General features: G+C 33.8%; 1 protein-coding gene across 4 annotated transcripts in view; it reads right to left on the bottom strand.

Moving 5' to 3' along the window:
* LOC118181650 (uncharacterized protein CG43867-like) overlaps positions 1-22,197 on the bottom strand; it is a 404,498-nt gene that overhangs the window by 109,003 nt on the left and 273,298 nt on the right. For all 4 annotated transcript variants that reach the window (XM_035350823.2, XM_035350824.2, XM_035350825.2 and 1 more), the window contains one exon: positions 14,564-14,968. In XM_035350823.2, the coding sequence (XP_035206714.1) occupies positions 14,564-14,968 (405 nt within the window). The remainder of the gene's footprint in view (positions 1-14,563; positions 14,969-22,197) is intronic.

The raw sequence follows: 22,197 nt of genomic DNA, 5'->3' as shown, positions 1-22,197 counted from the left end.
GAACTTTTGATTATGTCAAATAGAATTTCTGATGCTGGAGCTGCCAAAGGATCTACAAAGCGAAAGTATGTTTCGATGTCAATCAAGCAAAAAGTGGAATTGCTGCAAAAATGGATAAAGGCATATCCTTTGTTTCTCTAACCATTCCGAAATCTGTTTATCAATTTCATGCTGCTTTGTGTGTGGGGGGGGGCACGTCGCTGTGCGCAATGAATTGGAAGTTGATCTGTCAGCACTATCCTTATCTTCAGGGCAGATGTTTTTATTTTATTTGGCTTATAATTCCTTTCTAAATGTAGTATTTCATCTCGATGTACTCCGTCTTTGATACAATTTAAATCAAATTCCTCATCATTATCTGATAATGATTTCTTCCGATACTGAAGAAAGTGACACAGAGGTTATTGAAAACAAAAAAATTTCGATTGACAAATTAGTCGGTATTCTCGACACAGCAATTATAGGACTTCAAAAGCGGAACTTTGAACAAGAAATTACGTTTGTTTATAGAATTAAAGAGAAAGTATTATCACATAAAACAAAGCAACTTAAACATCTTACATTGAAAGAAATGTTTAATAAAGTAAACAAATAAATATTAAGCTTTCTTTTTTTGTAAATTTTGATACGCTTTAGATCATAATTGCTCTTTATTTCATAAATTACGGTTTCATATTTTTAATTTTATAATTTCTGCATGCCATCTTACCAGATTTAAACTGATGATCTATAATCCGGAAAAATTGATAATCCGGAATCGCCGAAGTCCCGATGAGTCCAGATTAAAGACTTTTGAGTGTATTTGAATGTGCTAACAAGACGACAAGGGAACAATGAGATGAACTGATAAAGCCGTTTTATGTGAATGGGGAAAATGCTGCCAAAGTGATGCGAATTCATTGGCAAAATCATAAGCTTGTGGAAGTGGCGATTGCTGACGGTCCACTGCATGCCATAAGAAGTATTACCTGCAGTTTGGATGTACCAAAAACCAGAGTCAGTCACAAGCTTCTGTGTTCTGTTTTGCTTATCAATTCCAAAGTGTTTAGATGTTGCAACCTGAAGATGAGCAACAGCATATGGACTTTGCAAATTTTTTTCCTCACCAGAAATGATGAAAATAGCAAGTGACCACTGCAGATGTTATGAATGGATGAGGCATATTTCTCCTTAACTAAGAACGTAAACTCCAAGAGCTGCATTCAGCGGGCTGAAAACAAATCATCACAATGTGATACCAGTGTCTTTACATGAAGCTACAGTGACTGTCTAGTGCAGTATTGCAAGCAGATTAATTCTCAGTCCACACTTCTTTGAACAGATTATTTCTACAGGTAAGAAAATGTGCTCCATCACAAGTGCTCAGTATACAACAATGTTGCAAAACTGCGCAATTATAGAATTGCAGCAGCGAAAGTTCGTTAATGACATTGACATAGTGCTCCTACAAGCATTTTGGAGATAGAGTGATCTCCTGTAACTTTGCACTTTCATGAGAGTGATCTCCTGTAACTTTGCACTTTCATGAGAGTGATCTCCTGTAACTTTGCACTTTAATGGCCACTGTGATACCCCATGACCTAATCCAATGGATTTCTGGATTTGGGGTTATATGAATTCGAAAGTGCACAATTCAAATCCCCGTGATTTATCAGAACTGAAAGATGTCATAAAACGTGAAGTTGTACAGATTCCTCCTGCACTGTAATAACTGTCATTGTTTTCAACAATCTTCTGCATGCAACGTGTTATCCTCTGCGAAGGTCGGAACATTGAAATCTTTAATTCCAATGAAACTGTTTTCCTTCCCCTCTCTTGTGTTGTCACTGTCCCTTTATAATGCTCTTCTTTGCAAATGTTTACGCTGGCAATTTTCATCATTCCAATGCCATTTACGTTTTTTTTCAATGTACTGATCAATTTGTGGAGGAATAAACAGGTTTCTGATTCAAAAATTTCAAACATACGCATGAGAGCTCTATATTTTTAATTCATTAAAATCTTAAGTGCATACCTTCAAGTTACAATATCCGAAATTTAATTTTGATTGAGCAGATAGGCTACTAGGGAATCTTATATTGGGGAAGCTTTTTCATGACAATAGTTCATATGATTGTATACACACTGAAGAGCCAAAACATTAATAACACGTTACGCAACCTTTGGCATAAAAAACATCTGCAACTCGGCTTGGCAAATGACTGGACACAGGTTGTACAAAATGTCAAAGAAACAATCATGCAAAGTCAACATATTCCAACATGGTGGTATTTATGCACTCAGCTGCTGCTTCATGACCTTCCAAATGTGCTCTATCAGGTCAAGATCTAATGACCTAGGTGGCCAGGACATTGGAATTCATCCTTACGCTTCTTGAACCACTCCAACAGAATTTAAGCCTTGTGATACGGGGGCATTGTCCTGCAGGAAGATTCCGTTTCCAGTCGGGAAGACAAATGTAAGAGTGAACTGATCTGCAGTTATGCTCAGATAAACCGCAGCTTTCATGATCTGTTCTACTACAAATAAAAGTCCTAGAACCGCCCATGAAAAAGTTTCTCAAAGCATACCACCGCCACCACCAGGATAGTTATGACCTGCTGTACAGGGGGAAGCAACTGTTCACCTGGAAGACAGCATATACTGACATGACCATCGACGTAATTCATCTGACCAGACGACTGTGTTCCACTTATCTAAGGTCCAGTCTATGTTCCCAGGCTCATTGCAGCTGTAGTTGACAATGACGCTTGATCAACAGAAGCACATGAGTGAGATGTCTGCCGCACAGTCCCATATCAAACAGTGTCCACTGAACTAAGCATTCTGAAACCCTTGTATTTTGACCTCCAGTGTTTTGAGCTGTCAGCTGAGCTACTGTTTGGTGCCAATTTTGCTGTAACAAGTGGGATTCTCAGACGTCCTTTTTCGTTGAAGATGCATGGATGCCAAGCACTTTGACGTCTACTGGCTGTTTTCACAGTAATTTATCCATTTTGCATAAATACAAACAATAGCAGATCATAAAGAACCTACTAGTCATGCACTTCTGTAGATACTTGTTCTGTGTCTTTGGCCCATTACAATCCACCCTCTAACAAAATTGCTTAGATCAGCAGCTTTCCCATCACTTGCTAAAGTGCAAAAATGATTCCTTACATTCTCCAGCAACAGTTAAATACCATTCCCACTTAATTATGTGGCATGCACGTCACCCAGATGAGTTCATTGAAAAATGTGGGGATGGTTATCATGTTTTTCCTCGTTGAGTGTATATATATATACGGCATAATACTGGAAGAGTTGAAATGATTACCAATGTTTTTGCAACATTATAATAAGCTGGACATTTGTTACTGCATAAACAGATGACTCTTGAACACAGGCGTAACATTTCAACACACTTTGGCTTTACTACAATAATTTAGAATGCATGGCACAGAAGACACATTATTTTGAAGTCATTCAGGAGATGGTTATAGATGTTCCTAGCATACAGACAGAATGTGCAGTAGAAGGATAGAGCTTGGAGACTAATGTAGCTATAGATTCACAACGTAATTTTATTTCTTGATGGATAATTTTTTAGAACATATAACCTTCCTTATACATCATCATTATGGAAGTGCTAGGCGGCCTACAGTTTTATACAGCTTACATCTCTTTATACAATGGTGATAAACATCAGAGACAACAGATGCATATTCGCAAGCAGATTATTGATTAATCGATTCGGACTGGAGTGCTGAGATGCTGAACGTATAACACGCTTTTGGAACCACTCTGATATTTGATTTTTTGCTGAGTAGAGTAGACGGTCAGCATTGTTCAGTTATTTTCTTTGCTAGTGCAGTTTTTCTTTACAGTACTGAAATATTTTTCATTGCTGCTGTGCCCTCGGGTGCATTAAAAAATGTCCTTTTATAGGACGTCGACTGATGTTAGTGAGGATGAGATGAGTGAGAAGGACTCGCTAAATTCTTTTATCTCAACGAAATCACAACTGCTCCCATATCGAAAAGATTTCCTAGTTATGGAGGCTGCAAAGAAGAAAAATGCACGTTAGGAGTGAATTCCTCTGCAAATACGTTTGCTTTGTCTTTGTCTGTGTACAAAATGCCTGACTTACTATAGAGCAGCTTGTTCATAATCTTGTTGCTTTTCAAATTTCTTAATATATTACAGAAAGTTCCATCCTCCATGTTCAAACTATCAATTTTCTTATTTCACGTTGCTTTATGATGATCTGGTATTGTGCTTTTGATTTTCCTGTTAACCCGTTCGCGACAGGCACCTCTGTTACTGAAGTGTTCTCTTGGGACGGTGTGTTAACCGGATGTGTCGTGCTGTGGGGACGGGCAATTTACGCTGCTAAGCCCAACTTTGGAAACAAATTCGTATAAATGAAATTTGTCATCGAATTTTTCCAATTTTGTGCACATTATGAGAAGAACATCCAGGTAGTCGTCAGAATTAGTTTTAAGCCTTTATTATTATATTTTCCTTAAAAATTTTATAAAATACTCATTCTAGAATAATATAATTTCCCCCTTATCCGACAAATAAATATATATGGAAAAATATCCAAACAATCGCAGATTTTATTTAACACACACACACAATTAAAATTTAAAAATATTAAAACTGTCTTTCATAAAAATTCAACGAGCAAACAACGAAAAGTAAGCAATGTTTCAAAATGAGATAGTGTTATTCTTTGAAACATGGGTGAATGCAAAGTCCAAAATTGCATTAATCACAGGAATATAATATCTGCTGCTATTTTACTCAGCAAATTTTACTCATTTAGCATTTGTATATGGTTTACGGTCAGACAGTGCTTTCGTTTTGCCATTTAAAAAAAAAAAAAAAAAAAACCATTTCACTAAGTGATAGAAAATATTCGTCTCAATGCCGGAAAACTCAAAGAGTAATAATAAAGTCTCTAATGATAGAACATCTGCTCCAATATAAACAATAAAAAAATAAAATAAAAATAAGAAAAATTAATAAATTAAATGAAAAGTATTCCAGAGCATCAAGAACATGGTCAATTGTTTATATAAAATGCTGCTGTAACAGCCATTACACTACTCAACCCTAACGATTTAGAGATTGTGTATATTCTACGTTTAGATACTGCGTTTGCCATTAAAAAAAGATATGTTTCGCTGACAATTAAAAATATTCGTCTCAAAGCATGAAAAATCTAAGAGTAATAAAAAAAAAGGAAAAAACATAAGAGTAATAAAAAAATCCTCTAATGATAGAACGCCTATCTCACTATATCGCAAAAATAAAAATAAAAAGTGCCTCAGCGAGAGCACGTGCATTGTTTATATCAAATGACGTAGTTAAAGAGACATTACATTGCTCAATACCCACCCACGAATCTCACTCACATTCCGAAACAAAATACCAAAAATAAAAAACATTGCACAGGAATGAAGGTAAATTTCCCTATAACAGGCATACAGCTACATCTAGCGGCAACAAAAAACATTAATTAAACATTCTATTTAAAAAGTCAAATGTGGTAACACCCGGCCGGCAGAGTGAATTAAATGGCGATTCAAATATGACATACCCAGCCGTCAGGTAATGTTCACTGCTGATGCACATATGACACGCCCGTACTAAATGGGTTAAGCCTATTGACTGCAGACTTGATGTCTGGGTCATGTGAGTAACTTTGTAATCTGTTATGTTCTCATGTTGTGTTTTTAATTTCTACTGGCAATTTTATGTGATAATTTTTAGATTTATAATTTTAGTCGTTGATTTTTGAAAGGCAGTTACAATGCAGTGTGTGATGGTGTGAATTATATCATCAATGTCATCGGTGGTATTATTAAAGGACTAGTAATGAAGGAATAAGATTTGAGATTATCAACAATGTCCAATCAGCCAGTGGCTTTATACACCTGGCCGGTTTCAGGTTTAAAAATTCCCAGATGTGCCAACACCAGTATATGATTGGAGGAGAGGTCATTGATCCCTTCAACATTTAGTGGGATGTTGCTGGATGTTACAAAAACGTCCAAGAAATCAGGATTTTGTGCTGGATTAGTGGGCCTAAAAGTGTATTCCTCAGAAGAAAATATGTAATAAGAATTATTGAACAGAAAATTGTATAATATTTCACTATTTTGATTTTGCAGCATTCCCAACTAACATGCTTCGCATTTAAAGCTTCGCCAATGATGGTAAGAAGGGGGTTGTTAAGGAGTTTTAAAAGATGTTCACCTCTTAACGTGGATGCAGGATGTTGTAAATAGAACAGAAAATCATACTACCCCAGTTTGGCATATGCACAATTCCTCTGACTTCCTCAAAACTATCTGTTATTGGAAGTGTACAGGAATATACACTGCTCTTATTGTGAATCATTAAATCATCTCCTCTGCACCAACCTGCGATTGTTGGGTGACCAGACTATATACCAGACTATGTGCAGGTATAGCATTATGTCTCTGTGATCAATGAAATATAAATGCTTGTGTCATGTCAAAAAGTCTTGGAATTCCCCTACCTTATTTGTGAGATTCTGAGCATTCCATGTTAAAATAGTCCCAGGGGTTCGACATGAGACCTGAGGATAATTAGTGATTTCAGATTTGAGCCTTGGGTTCGACATGAGACCTGGGGATCATTAGTGATTTCAGATTTGAGCCTTGCTAACTTTGGCTATGCAAAAACTTCTGTAGATTGATGAAAGAGATGTCAGCAAGATTCTGCATGACTGTGAAGTGCAGCTTTTCAGGAAGTACATCAGTTTTTGCTACCCGACCATAGGGTTTAATGATGATGTTTATGAAAAAGATATCCTCTTCTAAAGCACGAGTTGTGCATTAGAGATTTTTGCTTTGAAAATGCATCACAGCCTTTCCAGTTGCTCCTGCGTTTACCAAGGCAGTTCAACAAGTCAGTTCAGTGTCCTTGGGCTTGGAGCAATCTCTGCTTTCAAGGTTTCCAGCAAATCTGTAACAACATGGTGGGTGATGGCAAGAAGCTTATGTATGACAACTTTTGACACCAAAAACATTGAGATGGACCTCTCTGTCCCCTATATCTTTCTATTCTGATTTGCATTAGATTCTTAAGATTCAAAATCTCTGCATTCTGTAGGTTTTTCATCAATGTGTCTAAATAGAAAGGTATAGATATTTTCTCCCTGCCCTGTCTTTGTGTTAGCTGTTTGACTTTCAGAAAATTAAATCCACAAGCTTATCTTAAATGTAGGCCGCCAGATCAATGCAAATAGGGAGGTTACACAAAACCATTTTCAGGTTTTTCTCCTTGCCTAGGAGATCAGAATGGAAAGAAAAATTTCTCTCTGCAAAAGTGGTGCCAGTGGATTAAGAGACAATAATATAACTGAATTCCCCCTCTCTTCTTTGAATCAAATTCATTAAGTCCTCGCGTTTCCAACAGTTCAATGAAAATCTTTCCAAATAAGTGTACAGTTCTCTAAAATGATCAATGGCATGTTAGCCAGCCTTAGCCAGGTGATTGGGAAATGTGAAGTCACCCTCTATAGTGTGAGTTGCTCTAGGTCACAAAATATCGACAATGTTATCCATTGGCCCAGCACAGCAGGTGATCTCATCTGTGTTGTTGATTGGCTGAGCTACATTTTTGGTCAATGAAGTACTCATATCAGCTGGCTTTTCAGGAGTCTCAACAGGTGGTACCAAAACAGCATGGCTGCTGGCGGAAAAACTTAGAATTTGAAATGCTAGGAATTGTATTAATCAAGTCCTGACTACGGAACACCTTACAATTTTTGGTAACTTTTACTTTTGGCTTTCGTTCAGTTTTGACATCATTCACATATTTTGTACTATGAGTGCTACGCTGATGTATAGGGGTTGGTTCATCATCAGTTAATTTGGCAAAGGTTGGAATGTGTTTTGCACCTCATTTTTCTCAAATTCAGTGTCACTCAAAGTATGTTCTGTGCTTTTAGTGACAGCTTCCCAGTCCATTTCAGTGAGCGAGTCCACAGGTTGGATGGTTCCAGATTTTTACATAGCTAACTGGTCATATCCAGTTTCAGCTAGGCTTAGCTGGACTCCCTGCGCTTGGGTGAAGCTTTCACAAACTTCATTGTTCATTTCCATGAAGAATTTACTCAAGAAAAATCATAATTAGCAAGACCGACCGCCACGAAAAGCAACCTTCCTGCAGAACAACTCAGGCGTGAAATGACAGGCTTCATATTAGTAGCAGTGATATTTATGAGCACTATCTGCATTGCAGCATGATTATGTATGAAATGTATTAGTTTGGAAAGATGCAGTCCAGAATGCTAATATAAACAATTTCTACTTTTGGAATTGAAAGGGGAGATAGCCAAACTAAAATGGGGATTAAAAAGGACTATTGCCCAAATAAAGCTAACAGCTTTATTACTTTGTATCTTACAAACACACACAGAATACAAAATTCATGTCATTTAAAATTATGTGCTTTGTAAACTCGCAATCTTATATAAAAGTTATGCTGCACGAGATACATATATTTTTATATTAATTGAATGAAAGTTTAATGCAGAAAAATAAGTGAAAAATAGAATTCAATATGTGGAGGAGACAGAAAAGTCTATGCTTATTCAAATAAACAATGTTGTCACTAAGTTAAAAAGATGGTTCAAACTGAAATGGGGGGACTAACCAAACTTTATTTTCTTTGATGCACACAATTCTTGTGATAGATTCATTAGACTTTTTATTAATGATTCTTTGGACAGGCAGCTTGAGGATGACTCTCCTGCCACTTTGCATAACTGCTTTATTTAACTTCATGTTGCAAATGTGCTTCTGCCAATTTGACCTATAGCTTGTTTGCTCAAACTTTATCACAAGTCTTTAAAGTGAACTGAATTGTCCCAAACTGTTTTTCTTTAAATATAGTCTGAGGACCAATCTTAATTTCTGGACATTTCTCTATTGAGCAGGATATTTCTGTATGGCTTTTATGTGGAAAATAGTCTTTTATTGGCAATAAAAGTTGGGCTTCGCAATCTTTGATACTATTTTAAAATTCTGCATTTTGCAAACAGAGATAATTACTCCAATTCTGGATTTTTTTAAACATGAATTGCTTCATAAAATACAATGCTTCACACAATATAATGCATGAAACATTAAAATAGTAAAATCAGAAAAGCGAGCTCAGCAACTTAATAAAAGAATGTAAAAGCTATCATGATCCCCAAATATCCAACACAGCATCTTAGAAAAATTTATTTATTAATTGGAAGGAAACATAGAAGTGTGCAATGCTGGTATTTCTCGGGCAAATCAATTTTCTCTGTTAGTTAATAAAAATGCAGAATCGGGTATTGTGGATACTGCTGAAGATGGCAATGGTAAAGATAAAGATACAGATGTTGTTCTTTAATAAAATAAGGAACTATACAAATAAAATTACCCTCCACTTTCATTATTGAGACTGACTGACTGATATCAATAGTCAAGCTTTGAAGCAAAACAGAGAAGGATTACAGCATTAAGAAGTTTGATGATTTGATTCAAGGTGATCAGCTAATAATAAAGCTACTCAGCAAGAAATTAAACATTATTTAAAATTTTTGAAGAAACAGGTGTATCTTTGCATCTGTTTTCAACAGAGAAGCAAGTAATAACACAGGTTATCAAAAAAGAATCAGTGCAAATATTCCAAATGAAAAGTTAAAAGAACCGCATGCAGATAAAATTCATATTTAATATAATGAGACCATATGACAACTGTGAAAAGACATGCAACCTTATTAACTTGCTACAGTTGTACATCAGTGTAGAACCCTTAGAAAAAGATTACACATAGACCAGAGCCACAGATGACAAAAGTGTCTACATAACCTCCCCAAAAATAATCCTTCAAGAAACTAAAATATGAAAAAGATTCAAGAAGCCACTTGTAAAGGTATATTTTACTACGGCAAAGCAACTCAAGAACAGTTTTTTGCCTAAGGGAAGAAAGATTCTAATGAAAGACTTTCTGAAGGAAACTGGCTCATATCCACTTTACATTTAAGGAAAACCACAAAAATGTCCATGCAATGAGCCATTTGCCTGGAATCAAACCAAGGTTGAATTACCAAAGTTCAGTGAATTTTACCACTTGGACGCTAGTGGGTTTAAGATGCTACTTGATGACTGATGCCCATATGAATAAATTGGATAAACCAGTTCATGCTATATGCAAAGAGGATCACATGACCAATTATAGGTCCTATATTTATATAAAACTCAACATCTAGTCTGAAATATGGCCACCACTCCCTCAAAAGCCATCTTATATAGACAGCAATACCATATTTAGCCATATCAATCAAAGGAATAGAACTGCTCGAGCAGCAATTTTGGCTTTTGATGGCACTTGTGAATCGTATTTTTGAATTTTATTACCATCACTGACAACCTAGAATGATCCATAATGATTTTAAGAAGGCAACTGCCACCCTACATAAGCTGAAAATTGCATTCAAGGTGATGTGATAAATAATCAAGGTGTGGCTGCTGCACTTTCATACAGACTACAGAATTTTTTTTTTTTTTCTTCCATTAAATTCATTTTTGCAACATTTAAGGATTGAAACCACAAGCCACTAAATTTGGTCATTTCTTGCACAGCATGACTGAAACGAGACACACCTCAGCATGATGGATTAAAACGAGACACACCTCAAAGCCTGTGATAATGTTAACATCTCAAATCATAGGTGGCATGTTAATTTATATCAAATCCAGTGACAAGTTGCTGCCTTAGTCTCTTCCAAAATTATGGATGTTCAAGCAGTTATTGAAAACACACATGCAAAGGCTTTGATTATTAGTTTAGCTTATTCAAATTATGGCAAAGCACACTAGGGCTATCTACCTAAGGAGAGGGATGCCTTCGTGGAGGACTTTCTAAGGGAAACTGGCTCGTAAACACATTACACATGGGGAAAACCACAAAAATGCCCATGCAGCCAGCCCGTTCGTGGGATTCGAACCTCGGACCGAACTACCAGGGTTCAGTGACTTTACCGCTTGCCCGCTGGTGGGCCCTGGCTTTGATTATTATTTCTGCTTATAATAACAACATGTGCTTAAGCATCAGAAAAAAAGGAAAGCTACTTTCCAGCCAAAAGTAGAAACTTATGGAAATATTTTAGTGATTATGTTATGCACAATAGAAATAGAGTTTGGAGTCCGGGTAAACCTATTTTGTTTACAAATAACTTCAGATCAGATACACTGGATGTGTTAGTGATAGTCTTCAAAGATCAAATTTGGATACTGCAAAGGACATTTACTCTATAACACTTTGCAACTTTCAAAGAAAGCATTACAACGACTAACTAAAAAAAAAAAATCTAGTACGCACTATAAAAGCAAAACCATTATTACCAACTTATGCTGATATCAATCTTATTAACTGTTTTAGTAAAATGAGGCTTACCACAAATAAAAAAATAGCCTATAATCTCATTCTCCAAAGAAACAGTACTAAGCTAGTTAAAAGAAAAAAACAGATTCAGAAAACCTATTTTGTAAAACAAATTATTGACAAAAAAGAAATCAGGCGAAATGCCTAATCTACACAGAAAACAAAATGAACAAACAGGTAAACTCACTTTCCACTACAGAGAGAGAGAAAGAGAATCATCAAGAAGATATGAAACGGCTAATTAAACAAAAATGATCACATTGGACCCATTTGTAGAAATAATGGACCAGTTAGACACAGATGAAAGTAGCAGATGTGAAAGTCAAGATATTAAAGGTAAAAATACAACAAACCTAGGATATCTAAACATGGACATCACTTCTGCACAAATGAAATAGCCAAAAACTTTCTCATATGAGCCTCCAATGAGAAATTAAATGTCACTACATCAAATGAGATAGAAAGTGCTATAAAAAATTTCTACCTCAGAAAAGCAAGTTGCATAGAATAATTTCTAAACAAGGCTCTACAATCTTGACAGGGGGGAAAAAACTACAGTTTTTTAATGCACTATTTTAACATATAATTGCACACATTATATTATATCAGCAACTGAAAAATTAAGATTGAAATGATAAATGTTCAAATAAATAATGAATAACTACATTGAAAAAAAAAAGGCAAAGATCCAACTATTCCCAGCACTAAAAAGCCTATTAGTCACTTTTTACTGCAGGGAAAATTTACAAGAAAGTTATCCAAAAACATATTTATGATTTCAGCACCAAAAACATCATTCTGCTTCAATATTGGTTTAAATTTATAGTCTGGTATTCAACAACACATCACATACTAAAGAGTAGTAGAGATAATATGCAAAAGCCTAAAAAACAGTAAGTTGGCTTTCAATAATTCCACTCTGAAGCATTTTCCTTTATTTTTAAACATAATTTTCTGCATTATTCATAAATTAATATATGCACATTTATTACAAAAATATTCCAACTATAAAATATTTCAGCAAGAAGTAATTAAATAAACTATTCCCTCACAAATAAAAAATTTAAAAAAAATTGGGGGGGAGGGGAATTCTTTTTTAATTTCAAGAAGAAAAAAGTACAACTCATTAACATTCACAAATACCTTTTATCTTTTGATAATCCTGTTACAAATCACAGATATTTTAATAGAACTTCTTGAAATTCTTCTAAAAAAATAACAGTGCAACATTAGTAAATATGAAGAATATTTCCAGATGGCATTTTTTTCATGAGGTGATTTACTAAATTCAAGTAAAAAAAATTTACAGTTCCGTACTTTTTAACAAAACATTTGACTCTGATGTAAGAATCGGAATAGGAAGACATAAGAAAAATGAAAACTGTATTTTCCATTTCCTTACATTCATTTAACGTGTAATAAAATTTTGAATATTTTTTTAAGACAAAGAAAATGCAGAATTCTAGACCTTTTGTTTAAAAATATGCACTTCACTGCTCAACAGCAGATACTTTCAAGATGTTTAGATGAATTGAAATAATACATAATTTGATTACAATTTTACACATAAATTTTCTTGTTTATCTTTAAAAGTTGAGAGTCAGGCTCTTGCAAGTGCATTGGAATTTATATTCCCTATGAATATATACTATACCTGAAAAATGAAAAATGTATGAATTTTAGAGTTATTTAACAAATAAAACACAAACCTTCACAAACACTATCAGGATGAGACATAGCATGGTTTATGGATAACGAAGCACATGATAAATAATTTAATAGAATGCAAAAAAGTGTTGAAAAATTATTTAGCACTTGCATCTGCAATACTTTAGTAAACTGTTTACTAAACACTTATGTCAATGATAAGTAAGCATACAGTAAATTCTGTTGCTGCATGAACTACAGAAACATTAATCTTAAATTATTTTATGTTAGATTTATATCAAACTGCATATTATATTACATAGTACATATGTTTTCTTTTCAACTAGTGATTTATTCCGTATTCTGACAGTAAGTTTAATGTCATTCAATTTCCTTAGTTGATATAACATAATATGTAATTTAACAGCATTAACAATCACATTTACACAAAAGTGAGAATTGGTTACACAAAATTGAGATCTTCCAAAGAAATATTTTATTCAACCCAAACAGTGTTAAGAGAAGTATCAATTACCATCAACACATGAGAATCTTTTTTTTCCATACTTTCATACAAGATCCTTTATAAATCACACCACATGACATATGAAACCTACACTGACACTAAAAGTAAGAATTATACACTGGTTATCATAAATTAAGGAAAAATCACAAAAATAGTGATAACTCCCTAAAAAATAAGCCAAACCGTGTAAAATTTGAATATGTTGCCAAGCAAGAGTAACTGAGTAAAACTCCAATATGCAAATTAGTGGCGCTGCACTCGGAATACGTCATCTGCGAGGAGCATAAAAATCCATGTTTGAGAGCAAGCCCACATATTTCACTGTGACATCAGAAATCTGAGATAGCCCATTCGATTATGATAACCAGTGTACTATGGTCCCACAGCTGAAAAATAAAACAGTAATGCAATACTTACAGGTTTTCCAGTATGTACAAATAGCATGTTTTTTCAATATATACTGTTAAATAAACTTGTGGCAGGAATTGGTGCAAATTTTAGTTCAATATTATGAATGACATAAAAAAGACTTTAATCATTACCATTCTGTTTCTCTATTAGATAATAGTTATAATGACAAGTTCATACAGTGTAAGTGCAATAAATACCTAAAACGTCTTATATATTTTCAGCAAGTACCTATCAGTTTGTAATCAAAGGATATCTAATATATCACTGTCACATGAGTGGAGGGTAGAGGTAGTGCACTTTTCCAAAATTGGTATGTAGCTGAGTTTGATAGCCTTCAAGCATTTTGTCTTAATAAAATGACCCAATCCAAGCTATAAAATATTGAGTAATGGCACGTGGAATTTAACTAATTGCTTAATTTGTTACTTTATATGAACATTTCTTAATTTTTAGTTTGGTGTTTTTTTAGTGCTTGTTTTTTAGTATACCATAAAACTCTTGCATTTAAATTTAGACATATTAAAAGATTCATCTTACCCATGATGGAAAGCGATGCAAAGGTGGTGTTGGAGGTTTCCCACACTTTATTAAAGCAGCATCAGCAAGAGTTGATTCAGATCCATCAACGGTATATAACTCAGAACACTCTTTACTGGGTGTATAAATTTCAGCATAATCATGAATTTCATCATCATCAAAAGAATTATTTTGGTAAGCATTAAGAGTAGAAGCTAGGTTCTCAAGAGCAAGCATATTTTTATCATGGTTAAATTTTTGGTTGCTGACACTCAAACTATCCATTTCTTCTAATTTAGAAGGCATTATTGAACTTGGAGCAGTTAATGGCCGGCATCCATGAGAGCTTCCCAAAACACTTTTTGACAAAAAGTTGTGATTATAAGGTTCATCACTTGGTTCTGAAGGTACAACTAAATTCTCACTCTAGAATTAAAAAATAAATAAATAAATAAAAACATAAATAAAAAAAATGAAAAATTTGCAAGACAGAAAGAATTCTTGTAACTTTTTATTAAGGTTGCAATAAAAATATTTTTACACATAAAATACAAAATATAAACGAATCATTTTCACTTAAGACATAAAAACAAGAACAAAAATATTATTAATTAAATTAAATTACTGTGCTGCGCACAGCAGCATCAGATTTGTGCAAACTGCAATATTTGATATAATTTTATGCCATAAAATTCGACAAGGAAAATTTTAATATTTTAATCTGAAATAAAAATAATGTTTACAGTAAAATAAGTTCATTTAATTATCTGAGCATACTTAGCTGTGAAATTTAATTACTGTGATTTATAAGTTATATAGCAGCTTAAAAAATAAAAATACATAATTATTATTTTACTTCTGGGAAAGGTATTACTGACAGATACTTCTGCTTCTTGATGAAACCATTGTCTGTTAAAAGTTTAAAAAAATGAAAATGCTTCTCAAAATTAAAAAGTTTAATTATGTTTTAAAGTGTGATATCTTTTAAAGAACTTTTCTTTTTGCAAGGGTACATTACAAAACTTACACATATACCATGATATGCTGTGTATTTTCTCGAATAAAGCACACACAACAGTGTAACAAAGTCTTTTTTTCTTTTTCTAGTTCCTACAATGGCTTCTTGCAGAATTGTACTTTTTTGCTTTTTTCCTACTGCCAAATGTTGATGGTATATAGTTTTTTGATGGAAGTCTGCCAGAGATATGTACACTGGCAAAAAGAAAACAGTGCATCACAGCTCAGCTGGTAGCAAATGAGTTTCTTGCTGAAACATGATAGTGAACCTCCCAAAAAGCTGTAATCAGACATTTGGGAGAAAGAGGACTATATATCCGTACATCTGTTAAGTGCTTCCCAATGTTCAAATGCCATCATACTGCCCATCTGCAATGGTGTCATCAGCTCTGCAATTGGAAATTGAACAGGACTGGGCCTGTGTAATATTCTCAGATGAGAGTAGCTTCAGTCTGTCACTGCCTTGCACAAAACAATTTATCTAGCATGAGTGGTACTGCCTACTGTCCAGAAAATAGCGACCAAAGAGACTGATATGAGATGCAGTATCATGATGTGGGTCAACATCATGATCAATGACCACACGCCCCTTATGTGCTTGCAACTGGGATTACCATAGGCAGATTGATGCATTTTTACTGCCTCATGTTTGCCTTCTCCATGGCGCTTTCCAGGGGCGTAGCTAGAGGGGGGGCAAGAATCCAAGGGGCACCAAACTGATGTTATGACATTTTAGAATTAAATGTTTTCCATCCTTGGCAAGCAATAGGGGGCGCGAAATCTTCAGTTGTCCCTGGGTGCTGAAAGCCCTAGCTACAACTCTGGTGCTTTCAGTTATAAATTTGGGACTTTAGTAGTGCACTCCAGACTATCCAGAACATTTTCTGTATATATTCATGAGCAGCCTAAAATCTCTTCCAAGACGGTTGGATTGTCTACTGATGACCATACTTTTCCGAAATCAGAACCATATGAATCCATGCTCGAGCCAGAACTGCTTGAAATTCATTGTTGGAAAAATGCCGAAGGACAACATATAGTTTCATCGTCACTAGAATCATTATTGGTAAGCTTGTTTTCATAGGAATAATTTGACAAACTATCTAAACACAATTCTTCAACTTCACATTTGTAGTGCAATTTTGGGAACTGACTATAAAAAAAGTCACGCAAGTGTTAAAAAAAAAACACATTTCCAAAAACCCACCAATAATAATAATCGCTTGATGATTCATAGAAAATGAGTTTTGCCATCTCTCGCACTTTAACAATAATCCACACAAAATGAGTTTAGTCGTTTACACAAAATGAGTTTAATCATTTCCTGATTAAGATGTGTTAACCTTGCTTTGCCAAACTGCACTTCATGGTAAAACATGCATCAGCTAAATTATTAAAAACTACTACACAGCGCATTTGGGATAGTCTGCCCACAATCTGTTTCTTCAGCCTTGTAGTCGAAGCACTATATGAGCAGTAAAACTAAATCACTATTGCAAAATGAGAACAATAATTTTTAATGTGACAGAAGAGATGGAACAGCTAATAGAAAATGAAATAGGAAAAAAGGAAAAATACCTGGGGCGTTATGTACTTTAGCTATAGCAAGACATAAAAATCACAGTGAAAACAATCTGAGACTGATTCACAAAAACAGAACTTTTAAAAGGAGCTTAAATAGCTTCTGATCTACCAGTGGGGAGGGGGAACCACTGGTATAAAATAGCTGATTTTTGCATACAGATGGCAACTTAAATGACACAAGGATTTTGTGAGGCAAGAAACTGATGGAAAATTACAGAACTTTTAAAAGGAGCTTAAATAGCTTCTGATCTACCAGTGGGGAGGGGGAACCACTGGTATAAAATAGCTGATTTTTGCATACAGATGGCAACTTAAATGACACAAGGATTTTGTGAGGCAAGAAACTGATGGAAAATTATTAGTTACCAAAATTAAATTGAACATAAAGAAAGCAGAAAGAATCTCACCAGTGCACAAATGCAAAAGCCTTTGAAATTTTGCAGAGCAGTGCTCATCAAAGATTAGCCATTGTCCAAATGCAGTAAGTATATAAGAAAAATTAACAATTTGCTTACAGGGGAAAAAAAAAAAAAAAAAAAAAACTATCTAAAAAAAAAAAAGCTATTTTTGAGCAATTCAGTAACTATAATGATATTTAGCAACTTTGGGACAATTCAGTAAAAATAATGAATGGCATTAAGATTAAAATCAGTAAGATAAACTTTTTATCTGATGTTATTATATCTGACTTTTCATCTGAACACCTATCATTTGTTTATTATGATTTTTATAAACTACCAGTGCAATCACATTCAGCAGCAACCACTACATGAAATTCACAATACTGATACTAAGTTCCCCCCCCCAAAGTAAATAAATCGCATATTTATACAGTACAAAGTCTTTAATCTGGACGTCCACAATCCGGAATGGTCTATATAATCCGGACCTCAAAGCTACAAACTTTCTGCGCATGCGCATATGCATAATACGTTTACGCATGCGTGTTTAATGTATAACTGACGGTATAAGCAAGGCTAAAATTATCTATTTCAGTTAATGTTGCAGATTGCATTGTTAATTAATCTTCTAATTGGATCTGGCTTATTATTCTTTGCAGACTGTTAGAGCATTTTATAAAAAGTAAGCTTGAACTTTCGATTATGTCAAAAAGAGTTTCCGATTCTGGAACTGCCAAAGTATCTACAAAGCGAAAGCATGTTTCGATGTCCATCAAACAAAAAGTGAAATTACTGCAAAAAATGGATAAAGGCATGAAGAAAGTGACAGAGAGGCTAATGAAAATGAAAAAATTTCGATTGACAAGTTAGTCGGTATTCTCAGCACAGCAATTACAGGACTTGAACAGCGGAACTTTGTAACTGAACAAGAAATTATGTCTGTTTATAAAATTAAAGAGAAAGTATTAGCAAATAAAATGAAGCAACTTAAACAACTTACATTGAAAGAAATGTTTAATAAAGTAAACAAATAAATATTAAGCTTTTTTTTTTTTTTTTTTTTTTTTTTTGTACATTCAAATACCCTTTAGACCATAATTGCTCTTTATTTCATAAATTACGGTTTCATAATTGTAGTTTTATAATTTCTGCATGCCATCTTAACAGACTTAAATTGATGATGTATAATCCGGAAAAAACCCTAATCCGGAATTGCCGAAGTCCCGACAAGTCCGGATTAAAGACTTTGTACTGTAATTAATGTAGGAATTTTACCACAGATAGCAAAAACTTACACAGAAAAAAGCAAAAGGCTAGGAAAAATAGTGAAATTTTCCCAAATGAAAATTTAAAAACTCTTTAAATAATAAATAAATGAAAAATAAAAAAAAATGCAAAGCTAACAGACATAAAGCTCTAACACAAATAACCAATACATAGTAAATATGAGGAGAGTTAAATAAGTCCTAAGGCTGAGTGTGAACTTGCAGGTTCCTGAAATATGGTGATATCATTGTATCATCCTTTAACAGCATAAAAAGGAAAGCACCAACAACAGGTACTATTAGTTATTTGATTTGGGGGGGGAAGCTGCTCAGATGTTGTTGGTCAAAAAAAAAAAAAAAAAAAAAAAAAAAAAAAAAAAGCAAGTACTGTTCAGTGACAGATGTCATAATAAAATATGCATTGCCAACCAATAAATATTCATGGATGCAGGGCTGCAGTTTACAGTGATACATCTTCTTATGTTGTCTTTAAAAGGTACAGGTTCCCATATTTAGACACAGGTTAGTATCACTCAAAGATTGTCTCAGATCAGGCCACAAGTTGAAGAATATCTGATGAAAAATAGATCAGTTACAGTATCTGAGTTTAGTACAGTCAAAAGTCGTTAATTCGGACACCCATAATCCGGAATGATCTATAATCCGGACGTCAAAGCTAAAAACTTTCTGTGCATGCGCCGCGTTGGCACATGCGCACAGGCGTTTTATGCGTGCGCGTAAGATCTTGACTTCTGCGCATATGCGTGTGCGCAAGTGCAGAATACGTTTTCGCCTGCGCGTTTAATGTATAACGGACGGTGTAAGCTAAAATTATCTAATTATCTATTTCAGTTAATGTTAATGATTGCGTTGTTCCTTAATCTTCGAATTGGATCGCGCTTATTATTTTTTGCTGACTGTAAGAGCAATTTTATAAAAGTAAACTTGAACTTTCGATTATGTCAAATAGAATTTCCGATGCTGGAACTTCCAAAGGATCTACAAAACGAAAGTATGTTTCGATGTCCAACAAACAAAAAGTGGAATTGCTGCAAAAAATGGCTAAAGATATGAAGAATGTGACAGAGAGGTTAGTGAAAACGAAAAAATTTCGATTGACAAGTTAGTCGGTATTCTCGGCACAGCAATTAACGGGACTTGAACAGCGGAACTTTGTAACTGAACAAGAAATTATGTCTGTTTATAGAATTAAAGATAAAGTATTATCACATAAAACGAAACAACTTACATTGAAAGAAATGTTTAATAAAATAAACAAATAAATATGAAGCTTTTTTTTTTTTTTTTTTTTTTTTTTTTTGTAAATTTTGATACCTTTTAGATCATAATTGTTCTTTATTTCATAAATTATGGTTTCATATTTTTAGTTTTAGAATTTTTGCATGCCATCTTACGAAATTTAAACTGATGATCTATAATCCGGAAAAATTGATAATCCGGAATCGCCGAAGTCCCGACGAGTCCGGATTAACGACTTTTGACTGTACTGAAATTAGTATCACTGCTGGATTAATGAAAGAGTCCTGAATGAAAAGATGCAGGAGGTTGAAGATTTGCACAACATATGCACTCAGAATGTTGATAACAGAAATAAAGAAACATTGGGTCAAATGTTCTTGAGATTTGCTTTGCAGGACAAACAGTGCTGACAATTTTTATTCACAGATATTAACAGGAGATAAAACATGGCTTCACCAGGAATTAGGAATGAAATAACGCATGATATGGAAACATAATAGATCTAATGGATCTCCCCTGATGTTCAGAGCCCTATGACTTTTTGATATGATGAATAATTACTTTTTATTGATTATTTGCCACATAATGCCACAATAACAGGTACTTATTGATTCAACTCCTACAAACTCCAACAGCATAACGACAGAATGCTGTCGCTAATTCATCAAAAAGTGTTGCTTTTGCATGACACTGCTCCATCACACAAGGTTAAGATATTATTGAGTGGATTTCAATTTCTCTGCCATCCACTGTATTCACCAGACCTTGCTCCAAGTTACTCCTTTTTGCTCCAAAACTGAAGCAACATATGTGTGTTTTATGATGGAATTATGCTAATGATTTGAAAGATGACATTCAGGAATTCCTTGAAAGTTGTAAAAAACGTTTTTTTCCTACTCAGATTCTACACTAGTTAAATAATTGTATTAAGTACATTGAAATCAAGCACAACTAAGTAGAAAATTGAAAAAGTAATTTTATACATTTATCTTGCATAAGAGAGCTTTATTAGCTAAATGAACACAACCATAAATGATTTTTAAATTTAAATATGCAATTACTTAGAAATAACATTCTGGTAATTTAATCAGTGCTTATTTCATACATTACACCTCACACAAGCATGGTTTCTTGCGTAAGTATCATGTTTTTAAATTTATAAAAAAGGATCACCCCCCCCCCATTAAAGCTACTTCAGAAGGAACTTATGTAACTTTTAAAAAACTACATCTTTTCATATCTCAGAAATCTTGCTAAACTAAAGGACAAGTCAAGTTTTAAAATTGAGGTTTGGAGTTTGGAAGAGGGTTATTTTGTAGTGCAGGTTTTGCTTAAAATTTAATCATAAATCCTAATGAAGTTCTAAAAGCATGAAAAATTCTTTTAATTATTCAAAAATGAGAGGAGGGGAATCTGAGGATTTTGCAGTTTTACTGACATTGACAAAACATTCAATATTCGTGAAATTTTAAATAAGGCCTTAAAATTAATGATAATAGTCATGTATATTTATGAAACAATAAAACAAATACTGCACCAAACTAGATCCTAACTAAAGACCAAATCAGTAATTTCTAAAAGCGACTGAAGAAACAAAATTTTCCTACCCACTTTCTGAAACCTAAAACTGGAGCACTTTAAATATTGTGAAAACAGCAGATTTCTTATTTGATCACATACAATTATCATTCTACATTTATTCAAAAAGTTTTAAAAACTTCATTGAAAGTTTTAAAAACTTTTCAGTAACTTTGCATGTATTTTTTAACATAAAAAAATCCATGTTTTCAAGATAAAGGGTTTTTTTTTTTTTTTTTTTTTTTTTTTTTTTTTTTTTTTTTGTGTGTGTGTGTGTTTCATATTTTTGCTACTTCTTAAAAACATCAAAAAATATTCTAGAATACTACATAACTTGAGAAATTAAACCTATAGAACATTAACTGAAACACTAGAAATTATACTTCTAATTTTGCTTGCATACAAAACTTAAGACACTAATGAAAAATTACAAACTATATGCCTTATGATTATTTTTACACAGAATAATGCTGCAAAAAGTTTCAAAGAACACAAGAGAAAACATACATTTTTTATTTACTCAATTTTCAACCAAAAATAAAGGAAATTT

This window comes from Stegodyphus dumicola, chromosome X1 (genome assembly GCF_044657685.1).
Source record: "Stegodyphus dumicola isolate Sdum_Otavi_A_Nest chromosome X1, ASM4465768v1".
Lineage (NCBI taxonomy): Eukaryota > Metazoa > Arthropoda > Arachnida > Araneae > Eresidae > Stegodyphus > Stegodyphus dumicola.
Note: the sequence above shows the minus strand (reverse complement) of the source record. Positions and strands in the feature narration are given on the sequence as shown.